The sequence below is a fragment of the Solanum verrucosum genome, unplaced genomic scaffold (genome assembly GCF_900185275.1).
Source record: "Solanum verrucosum unplaced genomic scaffold, falcon-dt-bn FXZP01000200.1, whole genome shotgun sequence".
Classification (NCBI taxonomy): Eukaryota; Viridiplantae; Streptophyta; class Magnoliopsida; order Solanales; family Solanaceae; genus Solanum; species Solanum verrucosum.
In genome coordinates, this window is record NW_026020093.1 from 81,111 (window position 1) to 103,191 (window position 22,081).

Below are 22,081 nucleotides of genomic sequence, written 5' to 3' on the forward strand. Positions count from 1 at the left end.
GGGTGATTAATGGAAACAAGTTAGTTATCTTAAAAAAACCCTATGTTTCTGATTCTCTTATAGTTGGATTCTCTGGAAGATCGGAACCACAAGACCAAAGAGAAGAATTGCTCTTTGGAGAGCACAATATGATGAATAATCTATGCTTGGGAGGAAATTATTATCTATCATAGACATCTATGACAAATTCAATCAGAAAATTTGAGATACAATGATTTTCAACTAAATTAAGTCAAACTAACAACTACTAAACAAATAAATATGATTTAAATTTAATTCAACTTTTATAGTTTAAATTTAATTCAAATAAAAATCGGTCCAAATAAACCATAAACCTCTTTTAGAGCACAAGAGATATTTTACTCGAAAATTAAAATATATATATTATATATAAACATATTCATAAAAACAATATATATATTATATATAAAACATACATAAAAACAACCACTTTCTTCCAGTAATTCTAGGGCTCACTCTCAAACCCACAATCTTCGGCTACCCAATTTCCACATCCATGGCGGATTCAGCTCCTTCGCCGGAAAATTCCGCCGTCGCAAATTCACAACCACCAACGGAATCCGATAATAAAACTTCCCAATCAGATCCATCTCCGGCACCGTCGTTATCTTCACCTCTGCCACCACCTCCGCCGTCGATCCAGCCTTACTCTGGCATACCTCCGTCGTTTCGTCCGGCGACGCCACCAGCACCACTACCTGGTGTTGGTGTAGCTCCTATGTTCTCGCCTCTTCCTAACCCTAACTTGCAGCAGCAAACATTGAATTTTCCGAATCCTTCTGTTCAGCCTCCCGGAGTGAATTCTGTGCCGCCGTCGATGATTCCAGCACCTACAGCTGGTGCTGGAGCTGTACAGATGGGCTCGGCGCCGCAAATTATGCCGCCTTATGCTATGCCTGGACAGATGATGAGACCGTACGCTCCTATGCCTAACGGTTACCATGCTATGCCTCCGCATGCTCCACAGGGAGCCATGATTCATCCCGGTGGGTTTTTGTTTCTTTCTAATATGTACTGTCACTTGGTATTTAGCAATTGATGCTGCAATATTGATAGCTGAAATGATAGATTGTGCAGTGTATTATACACTTGTGTTGTGATATCAAAAGGCGAAGTCTTTGTCTTAGTGATTAATCTCTTAGGATAGTTACTTCATATTTCTGGATCGTCAGCACTAGATGCGGCTGTACTGGAGGTCCTAATAATAGCTTTGACAAAGTTTATTATTTAGAAATTATTCTGTTGAGACTGAACCACTACAAAATGTTATACATAAGTATGCTTGTTAAAGGCTCTAGAAGAATTACTGAACACATATCTCTGGTTACCATTTGAACCTCACATTACTTAATAGTATACAGTTATAGATATAATTAGAGTAACAATGGCTAGCCTACTTCTGTCTGTTGCTTTATTGTGTTGATATTGAGAGGGGAATAATATGGATGAGAGGAGTTTGCCATAGAATTGTATTAAAAATGGATAAGGGGTATCGATGACGGGGTGTTTTCTCCTACAGTTTCTTGAATGGTTTCGGTGAGAAAGGTGGGAAGGCTTCATATTGCTGTTCATTAGAGACTACTGAGTACTCCAACTGCTTTTTTGGTATGAGCACGTCTGCTTGTTTTTGTTTTTATTTCATTTATCATTACAAGGTCATTTGCTTTCGAACACATCTATTTTCTGTGAAGTACCAAAAGTGGAGCTTTCTCACCATGGACATATAATTTTCTATGTTATGTAATGTCTGAATATGCGTGTACTACAGTAGATTTACTTTTAGTAGTAAGGGTACTACCCCTTTGTTGGGATCTTGATTCTTGAAATGCTGGCAGCAGACCTTGTTAACAACTGAATGCAAGTAGCCTATACACCAAGGTATCACAATCTTTTCATTTTACCTGCTTGTGTTGTCTTTCCGGCTATTTTTCTGCGGTACATGATGATGTTAATGTTTGACATGTGTAAAGATTGTCTTAAAATATGTTATCATGCTATCAATTGCATTACTGATGATGAGACGCTGGAAGTCTCATCTTAATGTATTCAAACCTTGCAAATCATTCTTGGGAATTTGGACAGTTAGATCAGATTTCTTTGCAAGTGGATGCATAAGGTAAGCCCTATTCACATGTTAGTGGTTTATGAAATGGATGTTATTATCTTGATCCTTCAGGTTATCTGTTCAGCTCGTGAGTGTTCTCATGCCTATGGTGCCATCTCATAATGCTTGTAATGTTTGGTAATAACATTTGTTCAGCCTTACAGTTTTCTTTTGTGAATGAGACGTAGGTGTTGAGTGTTAGACTTGTCTCTGCTTTGTAAGCTTTGCCTAATAAATATTCCTAGACTCCTTTGTCCATTTATGCAGGAATTCCGCGTTATGCATCACCGTACACACAGATGGCTCGACCAGTGTTTCCTCCACGCCCACTAGGTGCAGTAGGCATTATTCCTCCCTTGATGCGCCCTCCAATCCCTATGATGCGTCCTCCAATCATTCCTCTTGTTGCCAGGCCAGCTGCCATCCCAAGCATTACTCAAACAGAGAAACCACAAACAACAGTTTATGTTGGCAAGATATCGTCCACTGCAGAAAATGAGTTTATGCTTTCTCTTTTGCAGGTGAGTGAATTTAACATTTCGGCAATTCCTCCAATTACTTTTTGAAGGGTGGAACTTAGTTCTTTGTGTTTCTCACTTGATTGTGTTCCAAAGCTCTAAATTTAACTGACTTTTCTGCTGTAATGTTTGCAAAGCTCTGCGGGCCTGTTAGGAGTTGGAAGCGTGCTCAAGATCCGACTAATGGATCACTGAAAGGTTTTGGGTTTTGTGAGTTTGAGGCTGCTGAGGGAGTTCTCCGTGCATTAAGATTGCTCAACAAATTAAACATCGACGGGCAGGAGCTAATGGTATAATCCTGTCTTTTTCTCCTTTCTCTCTCAATCCCCATCCACCCACCCAATTTCTTTTTTTTCTTATATAGAAAATACACACAGCCAACCGTCCAAAATAAATAAATTTTGTTTTCTCATCTATGTCTGCATATTTTAGGACTATTATTGTGCAGCATGAAGATCTCACCAGTGATAAAATTAATTGTGATACCTTATCTTTACATCTGATAATGTGTGCCTGTGCAGCTCATCTGTCTACTAAATATTTACAGCATCTTCCCTCAGTGTTTGGAAATATGAACATTTTGTTCTGTCTGCATGCATATTTTGACCAAATCATGTTATAGGCGCTCTCCTTCAAGTCATGTTACATCACCAACTTACCAAGGGGTAGTGAAATTTCAACTATTAAACTTAGTTAGACTTGGTATCATTGCAGTTAAATGTCAATCAAGCAACTCGCGATTTCCTTGAACGGTACGTTGAAAAGAAAGCAGAAAACTCGAAGAAACCCAAAGAGTCTGAAACTGAAGGCACTGAGAAAGAAGAAGAAAGTGCATTAGGTGGGGAGACGAATGAAAATGCAAAGACGCCCACAGAACCTCCTGAGTCTAGTACAGAAGAATCAAAGCAAGATAGTGGTGATAAAGGGAACAAAGAAAATCTCGATGCTGCTAACTTTGGTCTGGTCACTGATGAAGATAGACAAGCTGACAAAGAGGCCTTGGAGAAGCTCAAGGATATGATAGAGGAAAGGCTGAAGAATAAACCATTACCACCTCCACCTCCACCTCCACAAGCACCTAAAGATGGTTCTGATAACTCATATACGGAAAACCTCAAAGATGGGGAACCAGGTAGAGATACAGCAAAAAATGGTTAGTTTTTTGGACCAATAAGAAGCCTCTCTTTCCTTTATTTCTTTCAGATATTTTTCTTTTATTGAAGCTTTACTGACAGTTTCAATATGATTTTGGAAACACTGCAGAAGAAAAAAATGACGATGTCAACGAAAGTAAAACTTCAAGTGAGCATGACAAGGCTGAGATTAGCTCACCGGACCATCGTAGGCAAGATAGGAGAAGCAGGGATCGGGAGAGGGATTTGAAGAGGGAAAAGGAAAGGGAACTCGAAAGGTATGAGAGAGAACGTGAACAAGAACGAACTAAGAGAGAGAAGGAGAGAGAGTACAAGACCCGCGAAGATGACCGTAGGTACAAGTCCCGTGAAAAAGAGTGGGAAACAAGAGAAAGGGAGAGGGAACATTGGCGAAAAAGAGAGAGAGAAAGGGAGAAAGAAAGGGCTCAGGAACGCAAATGGGATATAGTGGAACAAGAACGTGAATGTGAAGATGGTTATAGAAAAAGAAAACACAGGACTAGTGACGAGGAGAGGAAAAGACGGCAGAGGGAGAAGGAAGATGACTTGGCCGACAGGTCTAAAGAAGAAGAAGAGATTGCTGAGGCTAAGAGAAGAGCAGACGAGGAACATCAGAAAAAAGAACAGGAGGAGGCATTGAAAATCCTTTCTGGTCATCTAGCCAATGGACGTGAAAAAGCTGTTTCATATGAGGAAAACAATCTTGATAGCCAAGATAAGAATATCGAGACTGCTCAGGATAATTTAAGCCAGGGTAACTATTTTAGTTTATTCTTCTTAAGATTTATTATTATGGATTTTGCTCTTATCTTTTTATTTGGCATTTGATATTGAAAAATAACAGGTGAAGGAGTTGCACAAAATGGGACTGATGAAGAATCCGTGTTGGCAGCTACTGCAGCATCAGACATGAGGCATAATAGCAATGCCCCTACGAAAAGGTTAGAATTTGGCCTCTCAGGGTCAGGAAAAAGAGCTGCTGTCCCGTCTTTCTTCAATGCGGATGAGGATGAGGATACTCAAAAAGAAAAGAAAATGAGGCCATTGGTTCCAATTGACTACTCAGCTGACGAGCAACATCTGGTCCAACCTTCCATCTCTGAAGCATCGCCAACTACAGCTGCAGAATTTGCTAAGCGAATTTCAAATGTCAATGCTAAAGAAGAGAGGCCTGACGTAGAGAAGGAGAGACACAGAAGAACTCATGACAGATCCAGCCAGAGGGATCGGGACAGGCATGATGAGGAGACTAGCCGAACCAGGGATGACGGTAGAAACCTTGATCATGACAGAGTTCGGGAACCTAGACCTGATAAGGTTAAGACGCCTGATAATCAGAAGCTTTTAGATGCAAAGCAATTGATTGACATGATTCCAAAGACCAAAGATGAGTTGTTCTCTTATGAGATAAACTGGGCTATTTATGACAAGGTGAGAAATGATCTGTCAGTTTCATTCTCTTGCTTTAATACATGAGTTGGTTTCATCGGATTATAGCAAATATTACAAAGTTAATTCATATGTTTTATTCTTAGAGTTGTATGCTATCTGGTACTTGCAACTTCTAGCGAACACAGCTATGCATTTTCATATTGATGTGTTCCTGCAATTAACATAAAGCAGAGTGGGAGGAGACGTAAGAGATAGCATACCCACTCAGCTTCTAGGATTTGGAGGGCTTTTATTACTATTGTGGTTGATATTTAGCCTAATGTCAGCCAAACATTTGATATAGGTTTTGCCCCCGAAATAGCCGGTCTTTCTTTCCAATCAAATGTTTCCTTTGTCACTATTTTTATGTTTGAGCACAGTAATAGTAAGAGCACCATGATGGTTCCTTTTAAATTGTTTTTACAAGAAACACAACTGATGAATGAGTTTCAGTATTCCTTATGGGCAGATGCCAAAGAACTCCTAAGATGCCAAAGAACTCCTAAGATATTGCGCATACATGAAATATGTGAGATGTATGCTAGTTCTAAAACTTGGTTCATTGACTCTGGTAAATAAAGATAGCATTTGTTGGATCGAGTATAGTGTCCTTAGTTTAGCAGTACGTATATTCATGGTAATTCTATGGTAGTTTTTAAATATTTTTTAAGGCATCTGCTTTTTGCACGACTGCCTGAAAGTCCACGTTGGAATCAAAACATCTCATTAGGAGGGAGATGGAGAGTCAATTTATCAATTGCACAACAGCATACGGAGGTAAATGGGAGGGAAAAATTCCTATATCCTGATGGATCAAGTGATTAACACATCCACTAACATGATGAAGTAGCTTATGTATTCCTATTTGTTCTCCACTATTTGAATGTGGAAGACACTGTGGCTCTACTTCTGATTTCTTTAACAGTAGTTTTTCTCATTTTCTGGGAAGACGTAGTGTCCCTTGATAATAAGTTTATTGGTCTTCCTACAAGATTAGAAAATAATTCTTCTGTATTGAGCACCAATATAGTTGCTTTATTGCTGAATCATGTAATTAGCAATTAGATAAAAAATGTTCAGAAATCATAGGACTTTCTGAATACGATCACCTCATCAGCAGTATAATCAGAGGTGGAAAGCATAGAAAAGTGTCAAGTGCCTGTTGGGGCTTCAAGTGTAAAGTGCAATCGAAGCATGGACTTTGTATGCAAGGAAAAAATCACTACAAAACCTAATGACAATTTTGTAGATCAAAAGAATTGAAAAGCTAAGTATATATAAAACGTAAAAACCCATGTTTATCAAGTACAATGTTTTTTGAATTTCAGATTCAGATGCAAGTTGCTAATTATGTCTTGTCATCTATTGTTAAATTCTAATTTCTTTTTCTTAATCACGAAAATGTTTATTCATGAAGTTTGATGAATAGATACTATTTTGTCATCAGTGCTATCCTCTTTAAGCAAAAACTTATAGATATTGAGACCCAACCTAGTGCCAACTCTGGAATACAGGTTAAGTGAAGCGAAACATCTAACCTGCGCAGAACCAAGCTAAGGGCTTAAACATGCCTCGAGAGGAGTTTGACCATGCTTGAGTGAGAAGAATATTAAGCTTGACCGGGTAGTTGACTGAAAGTAATATTCAACTCCTTGACATGTGGTGAGGACTTACAGGAATGTAGGCATCCTAAGTTCCTGATCAAGAAAGGAATATAGGCATCCTGAGTTTTCTGGGAGGATGCATGGCAAGAGAGTACTTTGGCTTTTAAGAATTCTTTACAGCAAGAACCACTGCTTACAAGTGAACAGAAAATTGGTCGCCTTTCAGCTGTCGTTGATATTAGATCCACCTTCCAACCGTTAGGAATGTTAACAACTGCTAGTCATGTAAACTCTTCATTTAGCGTTTTAGTTCCTGTTGGAGTCCCAAGGTCCTATAGACTTGTTTCACTTAAAGCTGAATCTCTAGGCTAAAATAACTTGAATGTTATGTTCTGAGCTTTTGCCACTCTTTTCGGGTTTTCTATTGTTGGTTTATTGGAGCTGTGAATGTTTATAGTTTATATCTGCTTTGCTTTTCACAGAATGCATTGCATGAAAGGATGAGACCGTGGATCAGTAAGAAGATCACTGATTTTCTTGGTGAGGAGGAGCCGACGCTGGTAGACTACATCGTCTCCAGCACTCAAGAACATGTCAAGGCAACTGAGATGCTGGAGAGGCTCCAAAGTATATTAGATGAAGAAGCTGAAATGTTTGTTCTGAAGATGTGGAGGATGCTTATATTTGAAATCAAGAAAGTCGAGACAGGTTTGGCTTTGAGGCCCAAATCCTAATTTCAGTTATGTTCTCACCTGTAACTTGGAAACATATTCATAATGCTCTTGCTACTTATCAAATCATTGTAGAACTGTGTTCTTTCAAGCATAAAAATGATAAATAGTTTAGGTTAAAAGTTGGTTATTTTGTGATTCTCTTAATTCATTCCAGCTTCAAGGTTGCGTTGCTTTCCATGTTTGTGCTGTTTTCTCTTACATATGAGGACGTCCCACATTTTTGACTGGAGGAAATTTGTGAGAAACCAAGGCCTCACTTGTGGGATCACAATGGGGTATGTTGTTGTGAAGGCCTTAATAGTGTTCTTTTTTATTTTTGGAATTTTAAACTGTTTCCAGCAGTATCAGATGGGACTGAACGTGATTTGGTCCAATCTAGTTCACTGCTATTTATAAATCTTCATTTCTCAAATGAGAACCGTTTTACATTTTAAATAGAATTAGATATCATTATAAAAAAACTGGTTGTGTCTTAAAGATGTTGCGTACAAGCATGTCACATTGCATAAAGCACAAGTACTGTTTGCCCCCTCCCCCCCCCTCCCCTATTTTTCATACTGCTTTGTTAAATTTATTGAAGAACTTTATTCATATAACATTACAATTTACAGATTAATTATATATAAACTCCTGTGATTCCTGTCTTTCTAGGCAAAGCAAAATATGTGGTGCTTTCTTGGTTTTGTAGTCGTCTGAATGGCTTCTAACATGTGTACGACTTCCTTCATCTCTGGCCTATTTTGTGGCTTTACATCCCAACATTTCTCCATTATATCTGACAATGGTCTTGGACAACATTTTGGTATCTCAGGCCTTCGATCCTTGTAAATTTGATGTGAGATTTTACTTCGAGAAATGCGTTCAGGGTATGGATCTAAACAAGTATACATTTCCCACAAGCAAATTGCAAAGCTGTAGACATCACACTTGTGATCATATGACGCGTCACTCAAAACCTCAGGAGCCATATAACCCATAGTTCCACTTGTTCCGACCATCATAGGAGGATAATCTAATCCAAGTGAATAAAACTCACTTGAGAGTCCAAAATCAATTATCTTCACTCTTCCAGTACTTTTGTCAACAAGTAAATTCTCAGTTTTCACATCTCTATGAGCAATTTTGTTAGAATGAATGTAACTCAACCCTTTAGCAACATCCAATGCAAGTTGTATAATTGTATCCAAAGGCAATTTCTTCTTCATTGTATGTCTGGAAAGATAGGATTGAAGAGTACCTCCACCAACATATTCCACAACTATGCAACATCCATTTATTGGCAGTGTTGCACATTTTTGACATTTCATTTTTATCTTTGACATGTTCTTCTTATTTATAGCTCCAATGAACTGCATAAAATTAATATATATATATTTCAGCTAATTTGCAAATAATATATTATTAGGAAATAAGAGAAATTAATTAAGTACCTTAGCGATATTGGAGTGTTGAAGATTGCACCAAGCAGAAACTTCTTGCATGAATACCTCTTCTGTTGAATTCTTCTTTTCATCTCCCAAATCAAATACTTTAACTGAAATTCATCGAAATAATGTGTATTAATTAAAACTTACCAAATTTTTTACTAGTCATTCTAACCACAATATTCAAGAAACATTGCCCTAATACATATTACTATATTCATTCTAGTTAACAATAATATTCAAGAAACGTAACCCTAATATAGTTTTGGTATAGTCACTCTAACAACAATTTTCATAAAACACAACCCTAATGTAGTAAACTATAGTCATTCTAACAATGATATTCAAGAAATGTAACACTAATATAGTTTTACTATAGTCCTCTAACAACAATATTCAAGAAACGTAACCCTAATATAATAATTAATTACTATAGTCATTCTAACAACAATATTCAAGAAACGTAATCTTAATATAGTAAAATAACTTGACAAACAAAGTAGGAAGTACATGCATAAACATTAATGAAAAATTAGTAATTAATTATACCTGCGACTTGTTTTCCGTTGTAAAGGCCTTTATAAACTACCCCAAAACCTCCAAGGCCAATTAATTTTTTGACAGTAAGTTTTGAAGCATCAAGTTCCCATTCTTGTTTCTTCATGTTAGCACACCAAATTTTATTCATTGTAGTATTACTTGATCTAGCTAGTATAGATTACTTTTTTCAAACAAATTTTAGTATTGATTACTCTCACAAAAATTTTGTTCATCGGCGGAAGGGACGTATATATAGTATTACTATAGTTTGTTTCCTATTAGGAAATGGATTATTAATTACTATAATTTGTTTCCTATTAGAAAGGGATTATTAATTACTATAAATGCTTTGGTTTGAATTAAAATTATGATAGGATTAGTTAGTTGTGATAAGTTATCATGAGATTAGTTATGATGAAATAAGTTATGCTAAGATTATTTTTTAATTGAGTGTTCGAAGAACAATTTATTTGTTTACAAAAATATCCTTCACGAATGTGAAAAGTGATGTATAAAAAGGGTTTAAAGGGATATTTTTGTCATTTACTTATTTTATTCCGAAATTACTATACTACCCAAGGGAAGGAATAACTTATCCTGATACTAATTATTAATTTCGAGATAAGTTATCCTAAACTTGCCAACCAAATAACAAATTAAGTGGCACTATGATTTACTATAATTTAATCTGAGGGCTATTTAATGTTATTAGCTTCTAGAAACTTCTATAAGAATTTCCTAATAAACATCTATAGAATGTATAAAAGCAAATCAAAGAGTGGTTCTGAGGACTATTCGACGTTATTAAACTTCTATAAGAATTTCCTAATAAACATTTATAGAATGCATAAAAGAAAATCAAAGAGTGGCTTGATAAAATTTTTCTTTTTTTTAAAAAAGGGATACATATATATTTGTGTGGAAAGTAGAATTAAAAAAATCGTACTTATAATATAATGTATGACTTGTGCCTTATGACTATCATGACTCAAAATTACGAGTCGTGATGCACACCTACCACTAACTCAATAGATGAATTGTTGACTAGATAGTAGTTTTATCTAGGGGTGTACATGACTGGGTTGGTTCGGGTTTTTCAAAAATCAAACCAAATTATTTGTGTAAAAATTTTAAATTTATAAACCAAACCAAATTAATAAAATTCAGATTTTTTCGGATTTTTCAAGCTCGGGTTGGTTCGGATCTTTCAAATACCAAACCAAACCATTGTGTCGAATTTTTAAATTTATAAATCAAACCAAGCTAATAAACCTTGGATTTTTTTTTCCAGATTTTTGGATTTTTTCGGTAAAGTTTGCATACAAACATATAATTAACTCTACCAATATTACCGTTTTTCCTCCATTCTGTCTCTAACGGTCACTTGGATCTAATGTCCACGGCGAGTCGGGTGGCTCCGCCGGTCCGACCACCTCCTTTCCCCCCAGACCACTCCCCTTCTCTTGCGCAAAGCTTTCCCCCCCTCCCCTCCCAAAGTGTTGGACAAAAAGCTCTAATCCTTAACTCTCCAGAAAAGCAAATAGGCAAATGGAGTATTCAACAGTTTACTAAAGGATCGATTTCCGACCAGAGGGAAAATATTAGTGAAGGGCGAAGTTTTGCAGAGGCTTTGAGGAATCATACAAACAGGGGGAGGAGGAAGAAAGTTAATCTACCACACAGATCTTACAATTTATCTGAAGGTAGGGCTATTGTCACCTTCACCAAAGATGAAGACGATCTCCTAGCTGAATCGTGTCGTCTCACGGTAGTGGGAAAATTCTCGAGAATCAGACCTTCAATAGATAAAATTCGATTGGAGTTTAATAGAGTGGTAGACCTAAAGGGGGGAGTGAAAATTGGGGTCTACAATATGCACCATGTTTTCATTGATTTTGAACTGGAAGAAGATCATAGAAATGTCTACAGTAGGAATTTTTTGTCAATCTGTGGAATGCAAATGAAACTTCTCAAATGGACAACAGACTTCAAACCCGAGAAGGAGACCACTCTTGCGCCAGTATGGGTGAATCTGCCGGACCTTCCTTGGCATTATTTTGAGTGGGATGCTTTATGTCGTATTTTAGCTCCTATTGGCACTCCGATCATCACGGATAGGGCCACCTTATCTAAGACGAGACCCACTACTGCGAAAGTCAAGGTCAAAATCGATGTCACAAGACCACCCTTAAAGGAAGTTCAGATCGAAATTACAAACTCGGAAGGCATGAAAGAGTGTCTTGTGCAAAAGCTGGAGTTTGAAGCTATTCCAGAATTTTGTTTTAAATGTAAAATTCAAGGTCACAGTGATGCTAAATGCGGGGTCCTTTACCCGGAGTTAAGAAATGAATATGCTAATGAAGGAAAAGAAGGAACAACTAGTATAAGTGCGTCGATAGCTTTTGACAAAATACAAGAACATACCAAGGATAATGGAATGCAAGTGGATACCATAAGAAATCAAGAAATAAATTTACAAACTGATCTTGATACTAATATGGAGCCAGAGAAGTGCCAAGAGGAAGAGGGCTGGACCACAGTGACTAGGGGAAAAGGAAAAAATAAAGGCAAACTCGATGGGAAAAAGCAGCAATTAGAGGTAGCCGTGCAGGGTAGTCAAAATACTGAGATGCTTGATAATCCAGTTACGCAAAGCAACGGGAACAAGCCTATGGAGAAGGTTGAAACTTCAGGGAATATGTCCATTAAGGCCAACAAGCTTAATCAAGGCAAGAAGCTCCCGGGTAGCAAGAAATCAATAGGCATTGAGGAGGAAACCAATGACCCCTCATGGCAACCCTTGACCAAGAGATCAAAAAAAGCCTCTATGATCAACAAGGCAGTCCATCCGTACAAAAGGCCGGAAAGAAAGAAGAAAGAAAAAGTTTTGCACAAAAATGAATCAGATTTTATTTGGGGAAAAGGTGCGATACTCCAACAAGACCAGATGTTTAATGTCCCCCTCTATGTTGAAAGAAAAGATACACTAGATCCTGGAATACATGACCCGTCTAACAGCTTCCGTGGAACTGTTTTAGGGGTCACAAACGTGGACAATAATCCATCGAGGTTCAGTAATGCTCCTAACACTATGGAAGAAGTTAAGAGAGTGCCTACCCATAACAATGAGCATACCCTGCAAATAGAGGATAGTATGGATACTGATGTGAACAATCCCATTCCTCAGGGGGGAGAAAAATGCCATGATGAATACAACCATTATGAGACTGAATCAGAAGAAGAGGATAGAGAATTTTGTCGAGATCTTTCTGTATCAGATGGAGAAATGAACAACATGTCCTATACCCAAGATAACAAAGATAACCCTGATGCTAAAGGAATAACGCTAAAACAAGATTTTTGTATGACTAACAATCTCTCACCAAGAGGAACTGATGTACCTGTTACAGACTGGACTCCTGGGGAAGAGATGACTCTAACAAAGGGATATGCAAAGATACAAACCTTAATGTTTCCAATGATTAAAGCTCTGTCATGGAACATAAGGAGTGTCAACACTCAATGTGCCTTCGAAAGGCTTAAAACCATCAAAGCTCAATACAACTTATCTTTCATCTGCTTACAAGAACCATTTGTGAAAAGTGATCAAATCATGACTTACATGAGACAACTTGGGATGGAAGGCTGTCATTCCAACTCCAATAATAAAATTTGGACATTCTGGTCCAATGACTTTGAGGTAAAGGTCCAAGACAACTCCCAACAACAGGTAACTTTTCAGGTATGCCATAAAGATACTAATGTTATGTATCATTTAACCAATGTATATGCCAAATGCAGGACAACCCTCAGAAAAGAGCTTTGGACAGAACTTGTGACCATTTCAAATAGGTTGAATGGTCCTTGGGCTGTTGTAGGTGATTTTAATGTCATTTCTGATTCAATGGAGAAGAAAGGAGGTCGACCCCATAGGGCAGAGAAAAGCCTTGATTTTGTTTCCTGTTTATCTGACTGTGGTATTGAAGATGCAGGTTATGTAGGGAATATTTTCACCTGGTGCAATAACAGAGGAGGCTCTAATACTATATGGAAGAGATTGGATAGACTTCTATATAACTCATTGTGGTTTGATCAGTTTGGCAAAACCACTGTTACTCACCTTACTAATGCGTGTTCAGATCATGTGCCTCTTCTTGTACAATCTTCTGTCAACTCTAATGATTTTGTTAAATATTTCAGGTTCTTAAACATATGGACTGAGCATGAGGACTTCTTAAATTGTGTGAGATCCAGTTGGGGTGAAGGATGTCTACCTAATCCAATGTGGAACTTGCAATTAAAGTTGAAGAAGATAAAAGCGAGACTAAGCATATGGTCGAGAGAAAAATATGGTGATATCTATGAAGATACCAAAAATATTGAGAATAACATTGCGGAACTGGAGCAAAATTTGATCATTTATAACAGTGAGGGGACAAGGGCGCTTTTGAACAAAAATAAGGCTGAATATATCAAATACCTCAAGGTTCAAGACTCCATTCTCAGACAGAAAGCGAGAGTGAAATGGCTTAGTGAGGGTGATCAGAATACTGCCTTTTTTCATAGTTACTTAAAAGATAGGAGAAGAAGACTGCACATTAACAAAATTCAGGATGAACAACTTCAATGGGTAGAAGGTAATGAAGGTATCAGTAAGGCAGCTGTGAGATATTTCAAAGGAATTTTCTGCCAGACTCCTGAGTTCCAAAACCTGGATGAACTTAAGAGCATCTCCCCTGTGATAAATGATGCAACCAATATGGAACTCATTGCCATGCCATCCACGGATGAGATCAAAGAAGTTGTTTTCACTATGGACCCAGATAGTGCCCCAGGTCCTGATGGTATCACTGCTAAATTTTTTCAAGTGTGCTGGGATATTATTAGTAAAGACATTACTTTGGCCATCCAAGCCTTTTTCTGTGGTGCACCACTTCCTAAAAGTTTCACTCATACTTGCATCGTCATGTTGCCCAAGGTTCCTTTCCCCCAACATTTTTCAGACATTAGACCTATTAGTCTTTGTAATGTGATTAGCAAAATATTTTCCAAGCTTCTTAATACAAGGTTAAGTAAGTGTTTTCCTAATCTTATTAGTGGTAATCAGAGTGGATTTGTTAAAGGGAGGGCAATTACTGAAAATATTTTGTTAGCTCAAGAAATTATTCATGACATTGCCTGCCCCAATACTGAAGGTAATGTGGCAATCAAGTTAGATATGGCAAAAGCATATGATAGAGTTTCATGGCCGTATTTATGCATTTTGATGAGGAAATTTGGTTTTTGTGAAATTTGGATTGACTTGATTTATAGACATATTTCGAGTAATTGGTACTCTCTTCTAGTGAATGGCTCTAGATATGGTTTTTTTAAATCAGAGAGGGGTCTCAGGCAAGGAGACCCTATTTCCCCTTCACTCTTTATACTTAGTGCTGAGTATTTGTCTCAGAAACTTAATAAAATCTCTCTTAGAAAAGACTTTATTGGATTTCATATGAGCAAGAAAGGCCCTCTTATTAATCACCTAGCATTTGCTGACGATATCATGTTATTTTCCAGTGGTTGCAGAACATCTCTCAAGCTTCTTATGGGCACGCTTGCTGAGTACGAGAAGATCTCCGGACAAATGATTAACAAACATAAATCTTGTATTATTCTTGCTCCAAAGGCCACAGAAGAAGATATCGCAAGAATTGAGGGAATTACTGGTATGAGCCACAAGAACATGCCTATTAAATACCTAGGATGTCCTCTTTATGCGGGAAGGAAAAAGATTGTTATTTTCACTGAGATGGTTGAAAGGGTTATTAGTAGAATTACTGGATGGCAATCCAAACTTCTCTCAATTGGTGGGAGAGCTGTTCTAATCAAGCATGTCCTCCTTGCACTCCCTATTCATCTCCTAGCAGCGATTCATCCTCCAAAAGGTGTTTTAAAACACTTAGAAAGAGTGGTAGCTAGATTTTTCTGGAGTGGTAATGATGAGAAGAAAAAGTTCCATTGGGCCTCTTGGGATGATTTGTGCAGACCTTATGACGAAGGTGGTGCCCAATTTAGAAAACTTCAAAACATTTGTGATGCTTTCACAACAAAGCAATGGTGGAATCTTAGAACGAGTCAGTCATTATGGAAGAAATTCCTTATGGCTAAATACTGCCAAAGAGTGCACCCTTTGGTCAAGAAGTGGTACTCAGGTAACTCTCATTCTTGGAATGCTATGTGCAAAATCAAAAAAAAAGTAGATCATCATATCCTCTGGAAAATTGGGAAAGGTAATGTTACTTTCTGGTATGACAATTGGAGTTCTTTTGGATCTCCTATTGACTTCCTGCCTGATGGAGCAAAACCTGGTTATCACAAAGTCAAAGACATGTTTGTGGATGGACAATGTGAATTGATGGGTTGGGATAGACTTCTACCTGAAGAAATTTCCTACAATATTTGCAATATGAAGATGGAATTCAAGCCGAATGAATTGGACAAGCCTATATGGACTGCTGATAGTAAAGGTGTCTTCAAAGTATCTTCTGCTTGGAAGTTACTAAGAAGTACTCACCAAAGTTCTTGGATTGATACTATGACCTGGAATAAAGTCATTCCCTTTAAAATGTCTTTGATTGTTTGGAGAGCTTTAAGGGATAAAATTCCTACCGATCTAAGGATTAGTAGAATGGGGATAGCTATTCCTTCAAAATGTGTGTGTTGCAAATCTGCTGATATGGAAGGAGTAGAACATCTATTTTACAGAGGGGAGATGGCAAGTGATCTGTGGAGACTTATATGCGGTCCATTAGGGCTTGGTAGCGCCAATTCCTCCTATAGACAAATCTTGATCAACATATGGAAGTGTAAAGGATTTAATCCCATAAAATCTCTTATCTATAAATGTCTCCCTATTTTTGTGTCTTGGGAAATATGGAGATCAAGGTGTGCTATCAAGTATGGAACAGAAAAAGTGTCTTTGAAAAGATCTATATCCTTGATAGCTTTTAATATGAGCCAGACGCTTGTGTCCGAGTATAAACAACTTAACATGGGGCATGAATGGAAGGACATTATAAACATTCTAGAGTGCAAGTTTGTTGTGAAAAAGAGCATATGGGTTAAGTGGAACAGACCTGAGGTTCCATGTGTCAAGATAAATTCTGATGGAAGTTGTTTGGAGGGGCAGTGCGGTGGAGGCGGAGTCATAAGGGACAATGATGGTAAGTTTATGTTTGGGTACTCTCTCAAATTGGGAAAGGGGACTAGCACCTGGGCAGAAGCTGTGGCGCTTGGGTTTGGAATAAAATGGTGTTTAGAGAATGGTTTCCTCTCCTTTACTGCAGAAAGTGACTCCAAAGTTCTCGTGGATAGTGTCAACAATTGTCACTCAACTCCTTGGAGAATTATGGATGAGGTTAATGAAATTATTAGACATAAGGAGTTTGCAGGTTTTAATATGGTGCACTGTTTTAGGGAAGCAAACAAGGTTGCAGACAAACTCGCTAATCTGAGTCATGGCTTCTCACAAAATCAAATGTTTCAGTCTTATGAAGAACTGCCATTGAAATTGAAAGGACTTTTGAGATTGGACAGACTGGGGCTTCCCAATCTTCGTACAACCAACAAAAAGAAAGCAGAAATCACTCATGACCCCCTTAGTTGTGCAGATTAGTCTAGGCCTTTTTGCCCTTTTTGGAGGATCGGTTTTCCTCATTATTGCATTTACATCATCTTTCAAGATGTCCTAAAAAAAAAAAACAAAAAAAAAAACATATAATTAACTTGTGTTCCAAATATTTCTTTAGTCCAACCAAAATACAATTATCTAAGGTGTTTCTTAAGAAAATAACACAAAATATGAGATGAGTACTGATGACACTAAAATATTCAATAAAAAATAATAATGAAATCATCATATAAAATAAATATTGCAAAGTCATAATGAAAATGATCATAATTTAAAAGTACAAAATCATGCTAAAATAAGTTTAATAAGTATTAGTTACATTACTAAATATTTAAGGAAAATTAAAATTAGATTATGTATTTTAATTGTCTAAACCAATGTAAAACTAAAGAACAAATATTCAATATTATTGTCATTCTTAGTGTTGAATTGATTTTCTTTTTGCATAAGTATTAATTTTATTTTGATTTAAGTTTTATTATAATTATCAACATCTATAAACTATAATATTTATTGGACCATTCCGAATTCTAAGTTTTAAACTTGAAATAATATATTAAAAGATAAAAACTATGAAATAGTATAAGAAATATTTTAAAATTATATCAAAGTAAATGTTTTTATGTATATTTTTTTAAAAAAAATTACATATATAATGTCGGGTTGGTTTGGTCTCGGGCTATTTTTTTTTTTAGTTAAAACCAAATCAATCAAAATATAGTCAGGTTTTTTTTTCCAATGCCAAACCGTCAAACCAAACCACTAGTCGGGTTTTTTTTTTCCGGTTTGATTCGATTTGTGGTTTGGTTCGGTTTTCGGTTCGATTTTGTACACCCCTAGTTTTACCCGTAACCTACTTTCTTGTAGATTTATCATTCAAATTATGGATGTGTGACATTGTATAACGACAGAGAATGATACAATCTATCCAAATATTGTATTCATTAAAACAATACAATACGACACAATACAATACAATACAATACGATACATAACAACCATCCAAACAAAGTGTAAAGTTCTCACACCACATGTACAATTGGACTAACAAACAACTTACACAATAGAGACACAAACATACTCAAAATAGTCGTGGCAACTAATCAAATAAATTATTTTGAACCTCATGCAAATCTTCCTTCTCAACCAATCCATCTTGATAACTAATCACACCCGAATGTTTTTCAGCGTTAATCACCAATCAAGCTCCTACAAAAAGTTCGAAGGGAGAAAATAACATCAATTTTAGGCAAAACTATATATAAACAATTTTTTTCAAGTCTTTTAATTCATATTGTTAAATATGTTAGCCGCATCAAAGTTCTTACCTCTTTTTTTCCAGAATATCATACATGTATTTCACAAGAATTACAACAAGAACCACCAACACATCTGACCAATACAGTCAACAAATTGAAAAATCAAAGAAGTTCAAGAAGCCCTAATTTTAATCAAGAAAAATAACTGTAGACTAAAGTTGACCCGTAATGCACTTCAAAATTATACTCACATATCCAAAGCTTATTTACTGAATTAAAACAATAGAGCACAAATGAAAAATAATTTCACAAGTAGGCGTAGATTCTACACCATCGGTCAAAGAATTAACATTATTCTATAGACTATAAGCAATATATGTATTTGAAAAAGAATCAACTCTTTTTAATTGGAAAACTCTATCAGGAGCTCATTTTTGGGATTTGTTTAATTCTTCAAGTTTTTCTCTTTTTCTCTCTTTTTGTAAAACTGGAATCATATTTTCTAGTTGACATATTTAAATTGAATAAATTTTAATAATAACTAAACAAGAATATATATACTTATGAACTAAGAATATCAACAATAACAAATTTTCAAGAAAACTATAAAATAAAATTAGAATAATATAACATGGCTCAAGAATTTGATGATAAGTTGATATAACGATATCGAAATAGTATTGCGTTCCTTCAATATAATGATTGCTCTTTGACTTGTTGCACTTCTTGAAATTTCGAAGAAGACACCAAAAAATAAATTTTGTTCTTTTGTAACTTGTAAGCAATAGTAACACCAAAATTTTTTGTAGGAGAGTGTTCAATATTGAGAATAAAAATAATAAAATAGAGAATACAAATGATGAATATAAGGTAAATAATAATATATGCTCAAATTATTAGGAGATTAATACAACATCAATAACAACATACAAATGGAATTCCACAAGTGAGGTATGATGAGGAGGATAAAATGTACACATATTTTACCACTATTTTGTAAAGGTAAAAAGACTATTTTCAAAAGATCCTAGACTCAGTTACAACAATGTCAGATACCAAGAATAAAATATAGCTAGTCACCAGAAAAGAAAATATAAATAAGGAAATACAATTTGCCACCTAAGGAAACTATTTTAAAAAATCATATGAAAGAATTACTAGGTCAGTGGATGAGTAGAGAATTCTTTATAGCTTGATGCGTGTCAAAGATAATTTCTTTAAGTATATTTCACCCGTTGTCCTTAGAATTTAATAAGCTCTTTTAATAATAAACAACTACCACATAAACTAACAAAGATCAAAATAATAAAAAGAAGAAAATCTAGCTCAATAGAATAAAGGAGGAATTTTTCTTGGTGCAACTCTCTTCGATAATATATATAGGGAAAATGGCATGATATACCCCCAACTTTGCGATTTATAGTTGATATACCCCTCGTTACAGAAATGACTCATATATACCTCTGTTGTTACACAAATAGCCCAAATATATTCTTTTGGTCTAACTAGAGTGAAAAATTAATTTTAAATTTAAAAATAAAATTTATCATAGATACCACAAATTTTTATTTGTTAATTACAGCACATTGTATATTCAATTAAACATATAGAGGTTCAAGTTTGATGGTTCTTATTTTATGATTTTTTATGTTATGAAGTAGTGTTTGGTTAAATACGTCAAATTAAACGGAGGCTTCAAGATAATGTTTGATGGTCACGTGTTTGATCTCCCTAAAAAAGGAATCAAATGAGATGATCACACACTTCAAACAACTTTGATTTGTAAATTTTGTTTCAAAAAATAAATAAATTCATATTCAAATTTGCAGTCAAAATTAAACTGTGTGACTCTCGAAATTTGAACTGTGCCACATAAATTAGGACAAAAGTAATTGTAAGGAGAACAACACAAAATGAGATGCCGCAATTATTTTTAAAGAAAAGGATCACTACGTACAAAATCATAGCAAAAGAACAATGGATAGAATTAGATATAGAATTGAGTCAAAATCTTTTTGATATGAAGAATAAGATAATACAAATATTGATGGAAAAAAAAGAATCAGATAACTTTAGATACGAAACAATTAATTTATTACTTTTAGGGGAAAAAAAGAACTCTAGAAGAACCATTCAAACTAATTTTACAAAGTTATCAAGAAAAAAAACAATTTCTTGACAATGATCTCATTGTCTCATTTCCAGCCTGCATTTCTTGTTTTCTACAACAACAAAAAGATATATGTAACGAAAATCTTCGAATCGAGTACATCAACAAAATTAGTTCCTACTCATTTCGCAAACTTGAAATGAATTTTTTTTTATTCTCCCTCGCTAATATTGTTGCTTTAATAATCATTGCTTCATCTGCTCCTGTTTCTGCTCATTTTTACAATAACGTTTCGACAATTCCTCGTTCTTTAATTCCTAGTAATTCTACCTGGAACCATTTCAACAACTACTTGGGTTGCCGCGTTGGCCAAAAAATCAAAGGGTTAGCTAAAATCAAACAGTATTTTCAACATTTTGGGTATATTGATAATTCATTGAGCAATGACTTCACAGATGAATTTGATCAACTTCTTTTTTCAGCTCTCAAAACTTATCAATTAAACTTTAATCTTAACATCACCGGAGAATTCGACATACTCACTCTTCAACATATGGTAAAACCAAGATGCGGAAATCCAGATATAGTAAATGGCACTACTCATATGAACTCCGGCAAGTCTCCAACGGATCATACGGTGGCCCATTTCTCGTTTTTCGAAGGCCAGCCACGTTGGCCTTCGAGTAAGAGTAAATTAAAGTATGCATTTCTACCGGAGAATCAGTTGACGGATTCTGTTAAGGCGGTTTTTAGGAGGGCGTTTGATAAATGGTCAAAAGTAACTCCGTTAACTTTTAAAGAGACGGATTCTTATAGATTGGCAGATATTCGGATTGGGTTTTTTGTCAGAGACCATGGAGATGATAACCCGTTTGATGGGCCCATGAAGATTTTGGCTCACGCGTTTGCACCGCCTACGGGGTTTTTCCACTTAGACGGCGAGGAGAATTGGGTGGTTGACAGCGAGTATTTGAAAGAAGGGACGGTGGATCTTGAATCGGTTGCAGTTCATGAAATCGGACATTTATTGGGTTTGGATCATTCGTCCGAAAAAGAAGCAATTATGTTTCCGACACTTGAAGATGGAACCAAGAAAGTGGAGTTGACAAGAGATGATATTGAAGGGGTACAAATGTTATATGGGTCAAACCCGAATTATAATGGGTCAAGTACTGTTTACCCCCACCGTCAAGAGAATGATATAAGTGGATATTCCACTTTTGGTTCATTGTGCCCACATTGGATTATTGGATTTTTCTTAGGATTGGTGCTTTCAATTTTGCTATAGTTAGTGTGTATTATTATCTTAATTTGAATAAAATTCCGCGAGCTTAGGCTGATCGAACCATAAGAGCGGCTCCCCTCTAGTATATGTTTGGTCCAGTTTGTCCAGTGCTTTCTTAATCTAATTACACATGTTAATTTTTATAACTAAGGGTCATTATCTGTTTATTCAAAATAACTCGCTCCTAAACCATGGTTAAACTAATTAAGAGATCTGAATCAAATC

At 36.0% G+C, this 22,081-nt stretch overlaps 3 protein-coding genes across 9 annotated transcripts; 2 read left to right on the top strand and 1 right to left on the bottom strand.

The window, feature by feature from the left end:
• Window positions 1-457: 457 nt before the first annotated feature.
• On the top strand, window positions 458-7,741 carry LOC125824757 (uncharacterized). Of its 7 annotated transcripts, XM_049504102.1 has the most exons (9): window positions 710-1,007; window positions 1,541-1,626; window positions 1,860-2,263; window positions 2,393-2,646; window positions 2,781-2,933; window positions 3,358-3,796; window positions 3,907-4,551; window positions 4,642-5,228; window positions 7,315-7,741. In XM_049504102.1, the coding sequence occupies exons 3-9, from the start codon at window positions 2,248-2,250 to the stop codon at window positions 7,564-7,566; spliced, it is 2,346 nt and encodes a 781-aa protein (XP_049360059.1). In that variant the 5' UTR covers window positions 710-1,007; window positions 1,541-1,626; window positions 1,860-2,247; the 3' UTR covers window positions 7,567-7,741. The 7 variants fall into 7 exon arrangements, with proteins under 7 accessions (XP_049360055.1, XP_049360056.1, XP_049360059.1 ...); XM_049504100.1 differs by having other exon boundaries at window positions 1,541-2,263; XM_049504105.1 differs by lacking the exon at window positions 1,860-2,263.
• A 472-nt stretch (window positions 7,742-8,213) lies between these two features.
• Window positions 8,214-9,047, bottom strand: LOC125824771 (serine/threonine-protein kinase STY13-like). Its single transcript, XM_049504120.1, has 2 exons — window positions 8,997-9,047; window positions 8,214-8,915 (listed from the first exon to the last, which is right to left on the bottom strand). Exons 1-2 carry the CDS (start codon window positions 9,045-9,047, stop codon window positions 8,214-8,216), a joined length of 753 nt encoding a protein of 250 aa, XP_049360077.1.
• An 11,723-nt stretch (window positions 9,048-20,770) lies between these two features.
• Window positions 20,771-21,859, top strand: LOC125824767 (metalloendoproteinase 3-MMP-like). The gene has a single exon (XM_049504116.1). The coding sequence runs from the start codon at window positions 20,771-20,773 to the stop codon at window positions 21,857-21,859; it is 1,089 nt and encodes a 362-aa protein (XP_049360073.1).
• Window positions 21,860-22,081: the final 222 nt, after the last annotated feature.